Genomic DNA, 17025 nt, shown 5'->3' with positions numbered 1-17025 from the left:
ACTTACTTTTTATATCCTCTGCAAACCTTCGCTGCCAACTGATTACATCTTCTCAACATCTAAACAAAACATCGCCAACGTAATCCTCACATATTCTGTGATGCTCGAGCTTGAACAAGTCCATTGGTAGTCAGTCTGCAATCTTCGTCATTGCCTGCCAGCATGCTGATCATCTGCTGTAGGTATTTGCATTTTAAATCGATAGACCCTTGTAACTTTGTAACCGCGGCAGGCTGACCTCTCACGCACACATACTCTAGCACAGCACAAAATCACTGACATATAATGTATGTATGTATATATATATATATATATATATATATATATATATATATATATATATATATATATATATTGAAATTAGCGAGGTTCTTTTTCTTACAATAAGGCAGATGTGACCATGTGTAAGCATTAATACCTAGCCAAGGGCGAAGATCCTATATAGGGGATATGTGAATTTGTTTGAGTGAGAATTATTAAGAAAACCGGGCTGCTTTTTTAATGGAGGTCTCTCTCTCTCTCTCTCTCTCTCTCTCTCTCTCTCTCTCTCTCTCTCTCTCTCTCTCTCTCTCTCTCTCTCTCTCTCACACAGAAATCTGAATAAAATGTTAGGAGGATCTATGGACGTGAAAGCAGAGCCCCACACTGAAATTGCGAATATTCTTATGCCAAGATATCACTAAACAAATGACTCGAGATCCATATACTGTATGTGTCAGCCTGTGTTGCATTCCCCCGTGACGTGTTCATGTGGCAGAAACCCCCTAAGTTAAATTTACATGGTCATACTGTCTTGGTAGATAGGCACTGTTCAGGTGGGTTTGTAAGCCTTGTTATTTCAATTTGGTCGATAGGTTCAACGAGATTATAATAGTTTGGTATATAATCAGAAGCAGCCATAAGCTTAGCAATACCATTCTCTTGTAAATATTTTTCAACAGCAGTTATAAAGTTAATGTAGTACTACGAACTTGATAGATTTGTTCAGTGGGGTTTTGTATGCATAATTAGAGTGTTGACCAGACCAACATTTGTAAGTGTAGTGGTAACAGACTTAGTGGGTTAGGGTTTTTAAAAAATATATACCAACTCTTCGAGATGAGTGAAAAACTGTGCTTAGAAGTAACGGACCAGCTCTTTTGAGTAGACATGAAATGAGAGAGATTTAATAATATAAACCTGTTGCACATTATAAATATATATATAAGTTTTTAAGAATTTAATTGTGGTGAAAATTAGTATAAAAATGAAATAAGTGTATGTGTAGTGCAAGATTGTTCACTGAAAACAGTACTGAGTAACATCATGCGTGAAAAATATAGATAGCCGATGAGTTTGATACTAATGCATCAGTGACGAGAGCGTCCCTCTCTCTTCCCTTGTCCAGAAAAAACATTAAATTCTGTACACATGTTGCAGGCATTCTAGATCGTGGACAGGAAAGTAAAAGCGAATCCAAAACATGTAAAAGGGCACAGTCTACCGTTGGTTGTAGGCATTACTCGAAAGCGTGGGGCACATGATGGTCAGTTACAGAAATATAGAACATTGGATTGATTTATTTGGATATTTAATGGACAAGGGAATCCACAGGTGTAAAGGAAGAGGTAGGGGGGCTGCCGTCACGAATAGTGTTCCACATTGAGACGGTCGTAGATTGGTAAAATAAGAGACCGCGACCAGATCATGTTCTTCACTGGACGTTAGATATTCATTCGGAACCTGATATATTGAAGTTTGAGCCATTACGTTGCTTTTGAGTTTGAATGAATAAAAAAAAATGGCTTAAATTGAAATGGAACTTAGACGTACATATAGTAGGGGGTGTAAGATATATTGAACTTATTAATCTAATGTTTGTATGAAAGTAAATCAGCTTTACCCCCACTACTCTCCCAGCTATTTCTATCGGGAGCGTCTTCCTTCGCTAAACCCTTCTCCAAATCTTCCACCACTTTATACGCCATCAAATCCTTTGCCATCATCTCGAACCTATGCCCTCTTCACTTCCCTCCATTTCCTTCAATCTGCTTTTATATGAGTGCCGATGGGAACAGTAAATTCAGGAAGAGAGGCTAGTGTATGCAATAGGTTTCATTTTCAAAGTGGATTGTAGCAAAAACTATTTTAATGTTACCTTGCTGTGATCATAGACCTGGACGAGGGAAAAAAGTGAATATGACAGCGGAAGACGATGGGATATCGATGGCGGAAAGTGATGGACTGTTCGGATAATGTTGAATTGGTAGAAGAATCCTGAATCTTTTAAAATGCTTATTTAATTAGTTCGTGCCTGCTTATTGCAAGTAAGCAGACAAAATCTTTCGCGCTGAGAGACCGACAAGGGTTAGTCAGTCTGCTTACAAATGCACATTTCTCTCTCTCTCTCTCTCTCTCTCTCTCTCTCTCTCTCTCTCTCTCTCTCTCTCTCTCTCTCTCTCTCTCAAGAAATCAAGAAACTTTAATCGGATGCAAAGAGCTTAAAAATAAAAGATTTCAATGCCATCTTGTATCCAGACCCTGAGTCAGGTTCGACAGCATTGCTTTCAGTAACTACTGTTATTAAAGTTCACAGAGATGATGACCTCGACGAGGTAACAACCCTCCACCCTCAGAGTGTTGGGACTTGCCATGAGGTAATCTCTCTCTCTCACACCCATGTATAACTCTCTCACCCATTTACAAAACTATTTGGTTGTTATAAAACACCCACATGATGTGTTAAAAGAGAATAAACGTAACTTACCAGTCATAAGAGGACTATTTCCTCTATATGATTCTCACAACTCAAGCAAGCCTTCGCAGTATATTAGGAGGCAAGCTGGCTCGAAATCAAGCGATTCCTGTCGCCCGTTGAATTGGATGAAATACTGAGAGACAAGGTGAACACAAATGCTTGTCAAGCGTGAGAAGTCGTTGGAGTTCGTATATCTCTTGACTTTAGATTGACACTCGAAGAATCGTGTTGCATAGTCGACAAATGCAAGTGTCTGGAATTGCCAAGCCAGAATGTCCAGAAACACAATCCGTACTGGGTATACATTCTAACTTAGGAAATACTTAATTTTTCTATGTTATGTACTGTACGTTATGAAATCTGAGTTCTACTGGTTTTATTAACATCATTCCTTTCGTATGTATGGTCTTACTATTTAGTGGCATTGGAATGTGAAACGTGAATCCAGTAAGCTAAAATTAAAGCGAGTAAGTCGCGACATATTACTGGGAAATCTGGTGGTACAATATGCAGAGACGATAGCTTATTGACCTAATGAATAGCAGTTCAGCACGACTTACGGTTGGTTGTGTAATCGCCAGTGGATAACCGAATCTTTTATTTCTTATGAACAACTTCTAGCTTAGCGTGGCTTTGCTTGTTTTCAGTGGCATGTTGGTTTTTTAATTTATAAATTTGTCAGTACATAATGGTTATGGCACGTGATCGGAATTAATACATTAGTCCAACCTTTCACCTTATATTTCAGAATAGTTGAATCGGTTCAAATTAAAGCATTGAAAACAGTAGCCTTTGTCCGAGTGGGAAGGTTTGTTGTTCTCTTGGATTTTTCTTTTTTTACTCCCCCCCCCAAAAAAAAGCCTTCTTAATGCGCCGTTAGTTGTCCATCTGTTCGTCGCACCTTTGCTTATTCAGTAATTTTTTTTTTTTTTTACACAGTTGAACTTTCCAGTGCATTTTGGACTTTACAGGTTTGACAAACATCGAAAGGAAAAAATGTCTAGTTTTCTCACAGAAGATATTGTCTTGGTCATTTAGTGACGTTTCGCAAATAGTTCAAACTTTAGGTTCTTGCACTTGCCAGTTCCTTGAGTTAGTATACTAACGAAAGGTGTGTAGTAGTAGCAGCAGCAGCAGCAGCAGCAGCAGTAGTAGTAGTTGTAGTAGTAGTAGTAGTAGTAGTAGTAGTAGTAGTAGTAGTAGTAAATTTCCAGAAACCTTAGAAGAGCTCAGTAACCCAAATTGTGAAGCATAATTTATCAGCAACCCATCTGCGAGCCCAGCTCTCCAATCTTGACCGTACCCAAAATACAACCGGTGGAACGATAAATAAAAATCTTTAAAGACGCCATTGCGTAACTTTAATAACCTTGAAAGAGAGGAATGCCGATATTATTGTTGCCCTTGTTGGTTCTCTTGCTCCGTTTCTAGCGTGAATACTCCCGCGAATAATACTCCACAGAATGTTTTGCCTCTCTCTCTCTCTCTCTCTCTCTCTCTCTCTCTCTCTCTCTCTCTCTCTCTCTCTCTCTCTCTCCAGCTCCTGCCTACCCGTGAACAAAGAAGACGCCAACCCTCCCCCCCTCCTTCCCGACCCTTGTCTCTATGTGTTGTTTGTTTTACAGTATTCACGGCTGTATTATTCTTTACTTTTTTTCAAACAGAGAATCAGAGAGTTGAAGTGTAGAATAAATCGAGTTGTTTTCGTTACGATCTCTTTATGAAGTCTCGTCCTTTCCTTGTGTTACTTGTATGATGAATGCGGTGCACGGAGCTGGGGAAGAGCATCGAACTTTTAAATTGGGCAGAGGTCAGTGCATTGAGAGAGAGAGAGAGAGAGAGAGAGAGAGAGAGAGAGAGAGAGAGAGAGAGGACGTTGAATAATTAAGGTTTTGACATTGTCTATGTAAGAGGCTGCGGGAGAAAGAGTTTTGCTGCGAGCGTAATACGGATCAATAACGGACGTCTTGGGAAGAGAAGAGGTTGTGGATCCTGGAGGAAGGTGGAGGATGCCTCTCCCCCCCGCTATATAGAGAGAGAGAGAGAGAGAGAGAGAGAGAGAGAGACTGACTTGACTGTCCCCATCCCAATTCCCTCGGGTCCTACCCTATCCCAATTCTTACTCGGCCTCCCTCCCTTCATTACTCGGGCCCTTTCCTTGTGTCGCCCCAAACACGTTCAGCGGCGGCGGCGGCGGGAGGCTCAGGCTCAGGCTAGCGGACGCCTCCACCAATGTTATTAAAAGGAATCTGCTCACAAAGCTTTTCGGGAGGTGGCGGGAGACCCTGGCAGGCACCCGGGTCGTTGGTGAGCTTATCTCTTGGACGAGAGAGAGGGAGAGAGAGAAAGAGCACAAGGGTTTTTTTTGGGGGGGGGGCCGGGTTATAGGGGGTAAGGAAGGGTGCTACTTTATGTTCACGGATTTCTTTGATAGCTATAGTATATTTCACGGCTTTCTCAAGAACATCTCATTTTGACAGTGCTTCTCGGCTTCATTCCCACAGCGGTCTTCACTGAGTCACACACACCCACACACACACACGCACTGGGAGATTTCTAAGAAAATCTCTCTCTCTCTCTCTCTCTCTCTCTCTCTCTCTCTCTCTCTCTCTCTCTCTCTCTCTCTCTCTGCGTGTGTGCGCGCGTTCAGGAAAAAGTTTTGTGAGTGAGGCATTAAGAGGGTCTGTAACACACTCCCCTAATTAAAATGAGACCTAATTGTACATTTAAAATAATATGGGTAAATACAACATTTCACCCGTCATAGTCTATGCTATAATTGAATCACCTTTATTCAGAAATTTTACGATAATGGAGAACAAGGCAAAGTTAAGGCAGCTTGGCCACTTTAAAATGGAAAACTTAAAATGCAAAAGATGGGCCTCAGACATTCGTGTGTTGCCGAAACGCATGCTAACGCCACCTGTAAGCGAGGCGTCTGTGTATCCAGTAATTCTTTTTAGGCTCTTTCCCCTGGATAGAGGTACTGTGGACAGGATAGAGGTACTATGGGCAGGGTAGAGGTACTATGGACAAAATTGTGCCAAGAAGGTAGAAGCAAAGAACACGTTTAATTCTCAGAAGGTCTAAATTGGAATGTGTGATTTGCGCATAAAGCCAAGCACAGAAATTCTAAAGTAATTCATTGATGGTTGAGAAAACTGAACAGAAACCTCAAGTATTATTTTTCAGAGACATGGTAGGGTAGCTCCGCATAATTTCACTTGTTCATAATTGTTGTCTAAAAGGTTTTTGGATGTGTGTGTGTGTGTGTGCGTGCGTGCGTGCGTGTGCCCGACGACCTTCACCCCCGGAAGTGTTGAATCTTTACAGAGATAAATACACATTTAGTATAATCAATTATATATATATATATATATATATATATATATATATATATATATATATATATATATATATATATATATATATATATATTACTGGTGACGTAAAATACAGTACCACCCTTGCAAGTTCATAACCCAAATATTCGCGTTTCGTTTCCCTGGTCGGTTCAGCACAGGAACTTCTTTGTGGGCTTGTTTTCGTGTTTTAAAAAAACCCACTTTGTTTCAGCGGACCTAATCAGCGGGATGTGTCCCTGATTACTTCCCGACTGTTGTGCATTGCGCCTTGGGCAAAGAAAGTAAAAACGTGAGGGATCAGTATTCCGACTAAATTCATGCATTACGCAACCACGAACAGAATGGTTTCGACGAGGCTGTACTTGACCCTCTTGAGTAAAACCATTTATAAATTGGTTCCTTCATCAGGATTTTCTTTAAAGTGAACGTACCCTGCAGCAAAATCCTTCGGTGCCCAAAGACTTTTGATGAGGCAAGGAGGGAGAGATTGAAAATAGTGACCACGAAATTTCATTCGCAACTAGAGAAGCTGCGTAGGAGATAAATATACGGTTTTAAAATGTGTCTGGTACCTCCTAAACTGCCGTTTACCTAATGGTGTATCTGATATGTGTTACCTAACTGCATGTGTTCGAGTTAGTAGCAGATTAATATACGTATGGAAAGCAAGGAGGAACTTGTAGCTTATTCATCTTATAACTGAATTTACCCGTGTTCGATCACCGAACTGGACGAGGTTGAAACAGTAAGGGCGTTTTCTGGAAATCCAATTCGTGAATTACCAAGAAGTTAGTGGACTGTTGTGGGGACGGAGAGGGGACCGACTTTAGTGATTAGTATTCTTACAGTTTATACCAACATACTTGGAAACGTGAAACCATTCACCATAGATTTTCTCGCGCACAAACTCTCATTACTTTTCCAGGTAATGAAAAGTTCAAATTGACTTTTCAATGAATTGAGTATTTTGAATGGAGTGTAATTTTTGTTTTGTCAGGACTGATTTGTTATCCTCATGCAGAATATTTCAGGACTAGCCCCTTGACTCTCTCTCTCTCTCTCTCTCTCTCTCTCTCTCTCTCTCTCTCTCTCTCTCTCTCTCTCTCTCTCATATTGTCTTGGAACGTAGAAGTATGCTTCACATGTTAATTTTTTGAGCGACTGTAAAAGTATATCCTGTTGCAATGGATTGAAAGAACTGCGTCCAAAGACAAACCTCAGCTACCTCCCGAAATCGTACCGTCCTATATTACTAACATCCCAACCTGAAAAGATCTTTAAAAAGATCGTAAGGAAAGCAGTAGTTAATATCTGACCGATAACGGTTCACTCTGCCAACCAGTACGGTTTTATCGGGGGTGGGTGGGTTGGGGGGTGGGATGGGTTACGGTTTCACAGCTGATCACAGGTAGTGATCATAATCCTAGAATCAGGCGGTGAGATGGAATCTCTTGTCTCGACTTGGCCGAGGTTTTTTGACAAAATTGGTCACAATGTGCAACAAACTCAAAGAAAAACGGATAGGTAGAACTGTAGGACCCTGCTTACATAATTTCTTAACCGTTGGGGCTTAGTGCCGTCAGTGCACCTCATGCTGTGCAGTGTAGGCATTACTTAAGGTTCTTTGCAGCCTGCCTCGGTCCCCATCTGCAACCCCTTTTATTCCTTTTACTGTACGTCCGTTCGTATTGTCTCTCTTTCATCTTACATTCCTTTTTACTGTCCATTAATGTTTGAGTGCTGAATGACCTCTTAGTTCCAGCGCTTGGCCTTTGACCTAAATTCTATATTCTATTCTATTCTGTTCCACATAGTTTCTTTTCTGATCGAACGCATCAAGCATCAGCTAATGGTGCGTAATCTAAACCAGCCCAAGTCATGTCGGGTGTCTGCAAGGAACTGTTCTCGGTTCTGCTCTCCTGGCTTGCCGACGATGCTCGTTTAGGTCTCCACCTATCATTTCGAGTTTCAAAACGAACAACCATTAACTGGAATAAATAGCGCACACACTTTAGTAGGAAACCCGGGATATTTGAGTCATGATATTGACCCAGATGGAAATACTGTAACGATAAGCATCAAGTAAAGACGTGTTAGGCATCGTCACTTACGACTTGGATTGCTCACATCGACAGAATCAGAGCGAATTGTTATGAAACAATCGGCATTGGTAATGAGATTTGTTTTTTTCAGTGAGTTATCAAAACCACGCTCACGCTTTGGGTGACGTTGATTAGACCAGGCTTGCTCTGTAATATATTCCCCACTCCCAATTTCGCAGGGAAGAATGATAACTTGCACGACCCGTCATTACTGTACTAGACTGAAGGCTTTTGAACTATAGAGCTTGCAGAGGAGGCCTGAACGCTATGAAGTTCTTTACTTCTACAAAATGAAAGATGGCTCTATTCAAAATCTACCAAGTGCGCTGTCATTCACAATCATGGCCTCCGACATGAGATGCAGTGTCTACGTCGCTGTATCTCAGTTATTATGCACCAGGCCTTACAGAGAGTCATGCACAGTTTAGACAGGCTTCTGGATTTCCTACCAGATGGGCCAAGATGCAGTGCCTCCGGTCATTTCAGCCACCTCATACAGGTATAATTCTTAACTCGATCTGGTACCTTGCGTTCAGTCCCGAAGTCGGATCCAACATCATCGCTTTCAGTGACAGCAGAGTAGTGGAACCGATCATCAGGCAATCTGTTTGTTTGGCAGTCAAGATTTCAGAGAATGCTCAATTACTGAGCCGAGTGCTGGTTACTCACCGAACTGGATGAGGAAGGACGAATGGTCATGTTCTGACGAATCATGTCTCTGTTGACCTAAGCACTGAATTATGTACCTAGTTGTTAGTTGACGATTGTGGGTCACAGTTAGAGAAAGGGAGAAAAAATATTATCCTTGAGTGTTTATTGTTCCGTCAAAATGTATGCCATTACAGTGGGAGGCCCTCGGCGATTTAATCTTGACCGTATTGGGGCGAAACCATTTATAAGATATTAATGGTCTCTCTCTCTCTCTCTCTCTCTCTCTCTCTCTCTCTCTCTCTCTCTCTCTCTCTCTCTCTCTCTCTCAAGAACGAAATAAAGTTATTCACATCGTGGGTAAATTGGATACAGAATACAAAAATATCCTCGGGTTCTGTTACAGTTCCGAGTCGTCCTATTTTACCGGGTCTCTTGAGTGATGTGTTCTCACGGTTAGCAGTTTAAAAGTGCCGTTTTTCTGGGTATTTTTCCAAAGTAATACGAGTCCATTTTGATGTTAATAGCAATTGTTTGGAAAGGAATTCGAGTAGCAAGACAGTTATTAAAGCCATTGATTATTTTCAAGTTGTTTTACTGTCATATTTGAATAGAGCAGCCCCATTAAAATTGCAGGACCAATCGATGCGTGTTTTACATGAAAGTCCCTTGCTTGTCGTAAATAAAGAGCAGTTAGTTCGATATCCTGCCCTCCTACGCAAGTCAAATTTTGGAGTGTTTAATGGTATAAACTTATGTACAAGATTCATCCCATACACAATGTTCCTTCACACATGCATTCCAAAATCTGAAGTCATCGTCCTTCGTGAAATTGGGTAATTTCACTTATGTCAAATATCATGAGATGTATGTGACTTATTTCGTAGAAGAGTTACCTTTTGTCCGTCCCCCCCCCCCCCTTCCTTGATGTCTGCGGTGGTTCTGCCTGATGCGGTTGCAATACATTTTGGCGGCATGACAGCGCCACTTTATCCCATCAATTAATACAGGTGGAGTATGCAATGCAGAAGTAGTGGGTGTGGCTTTGGTTCGCCCACTCCCCCACCCCCTCGAAGGCACCTGCACCCTCTGACCCCCACCTATCCTATCCCCAAGGGTTAGCACAGTATGCAGTCGAGAAAATGTCTCCCGTCCCCCTTTCCTATTTCATCACGATTAGTGGATTTTTTTTTCTGTACTCGTTATAATTGGGTTACCTTTTCCCAGCCACGCCCAACGGGTTTATAATAACCTCCGCGATGCGTCCGATGTGAATGCTAAATCACTCTTCAGAGCAGTGTTGGATCACACTGTTTGGTTTCTTCAGATGAGACTTGCGTGCTGTAGGGACTTGTGTCTAAATGAGATTGTTTTGTCTTCTTGTGTAAAAATGCGGATTTAGTTTGCTTTGTTAGTGATGGTCATTGTTTAGACCACTGCGCACTGTCATAGCCATCTTATGTTGTCATTGTTTTGACCTCTGTCAAAGCCACCTTATGTTGTCATTGTTTAGACCGCTGTCAAAGCCATCCTGTGTTGTCATTGTTTAGACCTCTGTCAGAACCATCGTATGTTGTCATTGTTTAGACCAGTGTCAGAACCATTGTATGTTGTCATTGTTTAGACCAGTGTCAAAGCCATCTTATGTTGTCATTGTTTAGACCAGTGTCAAAGCCATCTTATGTTGTCATTGTTTAGACCAGTGTCAAAGCCATCTTATGTTGTCATTGTTTAGACTGCTGTCAAAGCCATCTTATGTTGTCATTGTTTAGACTGCTGTCAAAGCCATCTTATGTTGTCATTGTTCAGACCTGTCAGAACCATCTTATGTTATCATTGTTTAGACCGCTGCGCGCTGTCAAAGCCATCTTATGTTGTCATTGTTTAGACTGGTGTCAAAGCCATCTTATGTTGTCATTGTTTAGACTGCTGTCCAAGCCATCTTATATTGTCATTGTTTAGACCGCTGCCCGCTGTCAAAGCCATCTTATGTTGTCATTGTTTAGACTGGTGTCAAAGCCATCTTATGTTGTCATTTTTAGATCGCTGTCAAAGCCATCTTATGTTGTCATTGTTTAGACCGCTGTCAAAGCCATCTTATGTTGTCATTGTTTAGACCTCTGTCAAAGCCATCTTATGTGTGAATGAAGACTGCTTGTAAAAATGTGAGTATAAATATATACAAAATACAAGATCGTTCATCCGTAAGGTATTTTACCCCAATCTGTATGCAGTTAACCATGTTCCCTTCGACAAAACATTTCAGTAGGACGAGCAACACTCAGCAATTTTGATCCTCTGTCAAATGACAACTGCCTTTTACCTTCCAGTACTTCGTCATACTTGTTGAAAATTTGATTTATACGGATATTTAATCCCGACATTTGCTTGCTGATAGCCAATACGTATGAAATCCATTCGCCGGAGCGACTGCCCTTATTGATCAAACAACTTTTGTCCCATAAAATGTAACAGTAACTGATGGGTGTACTTGATTCCACTCACTGTTTCAGCCGATCTATAAGAGAGAATAGTTATTGATATATTTTTGGCGGCACCAGAGATGTCTGGTGTTCCATATCGCCAATGCTCTGCGACTTCTCATTGTGGCGATGACGTGATTGTTACGTTTTAAAATATGAAGGTATAGTCTTTCTCTCTCTCTCTCTCTCTCTCTCTCTCTCTCTCTCTCTCTCTCTCTCTCTCTCTCTCTCTCTCTCTCTCATATGCGAATTGCTTGCCAGTGAGCTGATATCTTCAGTGGTTAGTAACTGGTGTAATGTGTGGTACATGATAGTGGACGAAAGTAAAAGGGTATTGACTTTTGGTGTTGCATTTTAACTCGAGTAGTTTTTTCGCTAAAAGTGTAAATTATAGGTTTAATGGTATGGCTTCTGACAGGTGTATATTAAAGCCATACGCTTACAGGTATTTCTTCTTACCATTGCTAGTTCATTGCTCCCAGTATAAGTGGTAAGGTAATGTGCACTCAATGTTAGTACCTGTGCCGCGTGAGTTAGTGCGTGCTGGTCGTTCCAGAAAGCGCTTTCAGTTGCACGATGTCACAGTTCACGAGAAATTTCTTTTCATTCGATTCTGTATGGCACTGGTCTGCGCAGTGATGATGATCGCGTTATGTAATCTGTAATTCAGCTCATTTCCTAGTCATCTTTCAACTTGTCTTTTCCTTGTTTCTCATCGGAATTCCGACTTGTGGAATCGCGTTATGCAGTTTCTCGTCCCTTTGTTGTGTTCATTGAGAGTATGTGCACTCATTGTTGTGAGTAATGAAAAACGTTTGCTCCTCTACTCGTTAACCCTCACTCTCTTCGTTACAAAGTAATGTGGTTTTGCGTGTTTAAGGATATTGTGAGAAAGGGCCGGGCCTGTTATGCGAAGGAACGTAGGAAAATTGCTGTTGAGAAATTCATGCAATTGTGTTACCTTCATCCATACTCCGCAACAGTTCTAGTTGACGTACCGAAAGCGGAATGGTAACCGTTTAGTGATGATCGTTACGTAATATCCTGCAGTATGGCGTTACGTAATGAATTACCGCAATCGAGAGAGAGAGAGAGAGAGAGAGAGAGAGAGAGAGAGAGAGAGAGAGAGAGATAATAAGGCGGCGAGTTTTTGGTCAGATGTTGATCAGCATTGTGAGGTTTGGGTGGAAGTGGTCAGGCTTGGGTCGGCCGTGCCGTGTGAGGATGGCTTGGGATGTGTTTTAGACTAAAGGGTAGCTTCGTTCTAGATAAGGGGTGTGGGGAGGGTGATTGGGTGGGGGGATCCGGGAGGGGGAGAATGGGGGGGTTGTTGGGCGGCAATGCTCAGGTCGCGGCGACACGTTAACCGTCTTGTGTATCGATCTTAGCCGCCGATTGCTAGACCCATCACACCCTTTCCCAATTTCTTTAACCCCTCCTTTTTTTCCATCAGCCGCTCGGTTCCGAGGTTAGGTTGCCATGTCAGCATAATTTCTAATTCATGCTTTATTACTGCTTCATGCAGTGCCATCTCTGACGAAAATCGAACTTACGAACTATATCGACGTATCCGAACCAATGCAGTTTCGGTCATAATTTCCGTGATCTTTAGCCTATTTATCTTTTGTTCCGTTTCCTCAGAACGAAGATAATGATGATTTAGTGCAAAAAAGGATAGAATTATTCATTCTTCCATTGGTACTTTATGCTTGCATCCATTGTTATGATGATTACCGAGCGCGAGTTGTCAAGTCAAAGTAAACACGTATTTCGTTCGCATCATACCTATTGTTTCACGCATATCGACGCAGTTACGAGTCTTGGCAGATGGAAATAAAGCCCATGCTATTACTTGGTTAGTTAATAACACTTGTGTCTGTAGTTACAGGCGTTATTAATGGAACTCTCGCCTATGTAAGTCTGTAGTCAAATTTATTGTGTGATGTGGATGATTTGTCGTCCTTTCATATGCTAAATAATGAACAAACCTGTGATGTTTATTGTTTTCGTAAGCAAGACTTAGACTCAAGCGCTTTAAATCGCGTGCAAAACAGTTTGTTCTTTCAGAGCTGATGGGGTTTTGAATGGTGGAATCAAAGTTTGGTCAAACGTGTTCTCGGTTACTGTATTTCAGTAGTGGGAGCGTTCATTGGATGAAAGATGTCTGTGTGGTGACTGTAGCTTCTTTATATCCTTGCTCTTCTAAGTAAATTACTTAAATTCTGTATTGACAAATTACACCAAACAAAAGACTTATTTAACTTAACACTTTATGATGTTCAAGTCGTGTGTGTGTGTGCATTTTTACGCATGCGCTCGAGATCGTCCGTGTGTGTGTGTCACTTGCTGTTTGTATGGTATTATTTCGACTTTCTTCTGTGAGAGAGTATCAAGTCATTGAGATGTTAACAGTCATTGAGATGTTAATTGTTTTTATCCATGTTATCATCATCATCGTGAAATTTGGCTAGAGGGTTCCTCGATCGTTTGACGCAAAATTATTTTCAACCTATTTTCAAATTAAGGTAAGCGGCATAGATCATAAAACCCGTTTCTTCTTGACTTTTCTTATGGCGAAACAGGGGTTGACCATTACTCGAGTAAGTACGGTGCGCAGTTTTAGGCCGGAGACCATCGATTCGTTTTGTAGGCCTAGACTTAGAAATCTCCCCCATTCTTGGCCTCCCCATATCAGCCGATCACACGGTGTAAGCTCGGACGCTAGCTGCATCTGTTCGGATATCGTTGTGTGCTTTTATCCACAAGTATTTATGGAGAATACCCATGTTTGATTATTTATTATTCACCGTAATACATTGAAGGTTCAATTTTGTTTCTCGGATGACGTTAGTTTTTTATAAGAAGGTAATGTTAAATATATTGAGTAGAAAAAGTTGAAGGAGTACGCCGAGTTTCTAATCTTGAACATAACCACTGCCACAAAACTTATCAGTATTTCTCATTTTTGTAATTTCTTTTTAAACTGAAATTTTGTTTTAATTTGTAAGCAGTTTTTGACCCTTGCGTGCACTCCACCATGCCATTATTAAAAGGCATTAATATTTTGGCGTTACAGTAAAGAAAAGAAAAAAGATAAAAGGTAGTTGATGACAGGAATTTAGTAAAAGAAAAATTACATAAGCTTTTGATGGTTTCATACATTTTAGTTTTCTTTATAAAGTTGATGCTGTAACGTTAGGCTACTCGATAGATTTATCGCCACATATTACAAATAGGTAAAGATAATATCAGTATGTAGTTCCATATTACCAATGAGTAAAGATACCCATATTGTTACATAGATATTTGGAGATGCATTGAAGAACTGATTGTTGCGCTGTAAGTTTGGGTGATGCAAGCGTTAGGACAACATAATTGCCACCTTTTACCTGCTGTTCAGAAGAGTCTAGGCTTCGTTAAAATACATTTGGTGCGCCTTATTTGCATTTTATTCATATCCTGTAACACGCATGTATAAATCAATCATCGTGAAAGTTGCTCATACCACCTACAACCATCGTTCATCATTGATGTGTTTTTAGTACACCAAGAACAAGAGTGAAGGCATTTTTAAGGGGGCTCTCAAGAGTTACACACACACACACACACACACACACACACACACACACACACACACACACACACACACACACACACACTATGTATTATGGTTCCTTTTTAGGATATTAAACATTCAGAGTTTCTGATTATAGGACAAACCTTAATAGATGAAAATTATTATACTTTTGGCTAAAAAAACTTAATGTATTAATTATATAACAAATATGTATTAATTATATAACAAATATGTATGAAGGACAGAAATTGCAGAAATAATTCATCTAATACAGGTGTGTAAAGTTATGGTAAATTGTCTTGCAATCTGTTGAAGGAAAATATGATTGTGTTGAGAAAAAAGTCTTGTCTCTATATTATATATTTATATATATATATATATATATATATATATATATATATATATATATATATATATATATATATATATATATATATATATATATATATATATATTGTCATTGCCACTAACCAGTTGTGGCTTTATTTTTTTAAACTATTATTGAAGGACTTCTCGCTGGTAGAAATTCACAGTATTATGTATATGCTTGGAAACAGTATAAACAAACAGCTTTATATATATATATATATATATATATATATATATATATATATATATATATATATATATATATATATATATATATTATATACAATTTCAGGAGAGGGAGAGAGAGAGAGAGAGAGAGAGAGAGAGAGAGAGAGAGAGAGAGAGAGAGCACTGGTTAAATTAAACTTTAACAAAGAGTACTTATGATTTTTGTTTTCATGGGGTAAATATGCAATTGCAAATGCTGTATAGTACTGTGTATTATGCAATTTTATGTAATTATGTAAGGTATTTGAAACTGCTTTTTCTACTTACCCAGAAAGTGTTTTTTTGGGACCAAAACTCCTTGTTGGTTAGGAGTCAAATTTACAGTTTTTTGGTGTCATTGTGAAATTATAGTTTTACTCTTGTCGTATTTGCAAAATAAGTAATAAGAATATGACCATCTTCATCCAAAAATAAAATTTATATAGGTAATTTTCTGTAAAAAAAACTAGCCAAAAGTTAATAATGTTTTTTACATCATAAAAACTGATAAAACTTGGATATCTCTCTCTCTCTCTCTCTCTCTCTGACATGACAACAAATGCATAAAGTTAGGATTAATTCATGTTAATAATAGGGTGTCACTAGGGAGAAAGAATTGAAAACTTGATTGGTTGTTAGAGCATAAAGACGCTAGGTTGTTGGCGGGGAATTAAAATAGATATCAATAACATTTATTGCCATTATAGCTTTATTAAGTAAGTTAGGGAATATGCTCTTAGAAGTTGGTAGACCACATATACAGGTTCTGATGATAAATTTATATTTCTTGCAGGTGCCTTAGATGAAGATGAAAGTGAGAGTGAATCTGGAGACTTAGGGAGTTCACCAGTGGTGACTACCCCAGCAGGTGAAGTCTTGACCTCAGGAGACCGACATCAGCTGCGTCATCGTGAGCTTTTTTTATCCCGTCAAATTGAGACTCTTCCTGCCACCCATATCAGGGGCAAATGTACAGTAACTTTACTAAATGAAACAGAGTTACTACTTGCCTACCTTAATAAAGATGTAAGTTTTCCAAACAGATTACTGGTAGAAAGATTGTAGTGAATAATGTTTCAGTGACTGTGTTCTTATTATCCCCGTCATGGGACGGGAAGTCAGTTTGAGACTGTCAGGAAGGTTGTCTTGACGATTTGTTGTTTGAATTGAGTAAGGTGTAAGGTGTAGCACGAGGCGAGAATTCCTCAACCAATTTCCAAGTCCTAAGAGACTCCCCCTAAAAAATTCTACGTCGCGAGAGGCGAGAATTCCTGATTCCTGTGGGAAACCCAAAATCAAGTCCTTTTGAGACAATATATAGTGTAGTTCACACACATCTAAGCCCTTACGGGACTGATCATTCTAGTTCGTTAGAACAACTCCTTAACTTCACGCTACAGCCGGCCAAGTCCGAGCGTGACAAAATCCAACTACGTCTTCCGAGTTTACATACGTTTGAAAACTAGGTGGTATGAGACCAGTTGGTACAAATGGAATATAAAGGCAGAAAAGGAACTTGGGTATTTTCTGTAGTATG

The 17025-nt window shown here is 39.9% G+C and overlaps 1 protein-coding gene across 11 annotated transcripts in view; it reads left to right on the top strand.

Annotated features, from left to right (window-relative positions):
- MTA1-like (metastasis associated 1-like) overlaps positions 1-17025 on the top strand; it is a 180915-nt gene that overhangs the window by 67641 nt on the left and 96249 nt on the right. For all 11 annotated transcript variants that reach the window (XM_067111787.1, XM_067111780.1, XM_067111779.1 and 8 more), the window contains one exon: positions 16282-16514. In XM_067111787.1, coding sequence (XP_066967888.1) covers positions 16282-16514 — 233 coding nt within the window. The remainder of the gene's footprint in view (positions 1-16281; positions 16515-17025) is intronic.

Source organism: Macrobrachium rosenbergii, chromosome 11, assembly GCF_040412425.1.
Source record: "Macrobrachium rosenbergii isolate ZJJX-2024 chromosome 11, ASM4041242v1, whole genome shotgun sequence".
Lineage (NCBI taxonomy): Eukaryota > Metazoa > Arthropoda > Malacostraca > Decapoda > Palaemonidae > Macrobrachium > Macrobrachium rosenbergii.
This window is presented reverse-complemented; position numbering and strand designations above follow the sequence as displayed.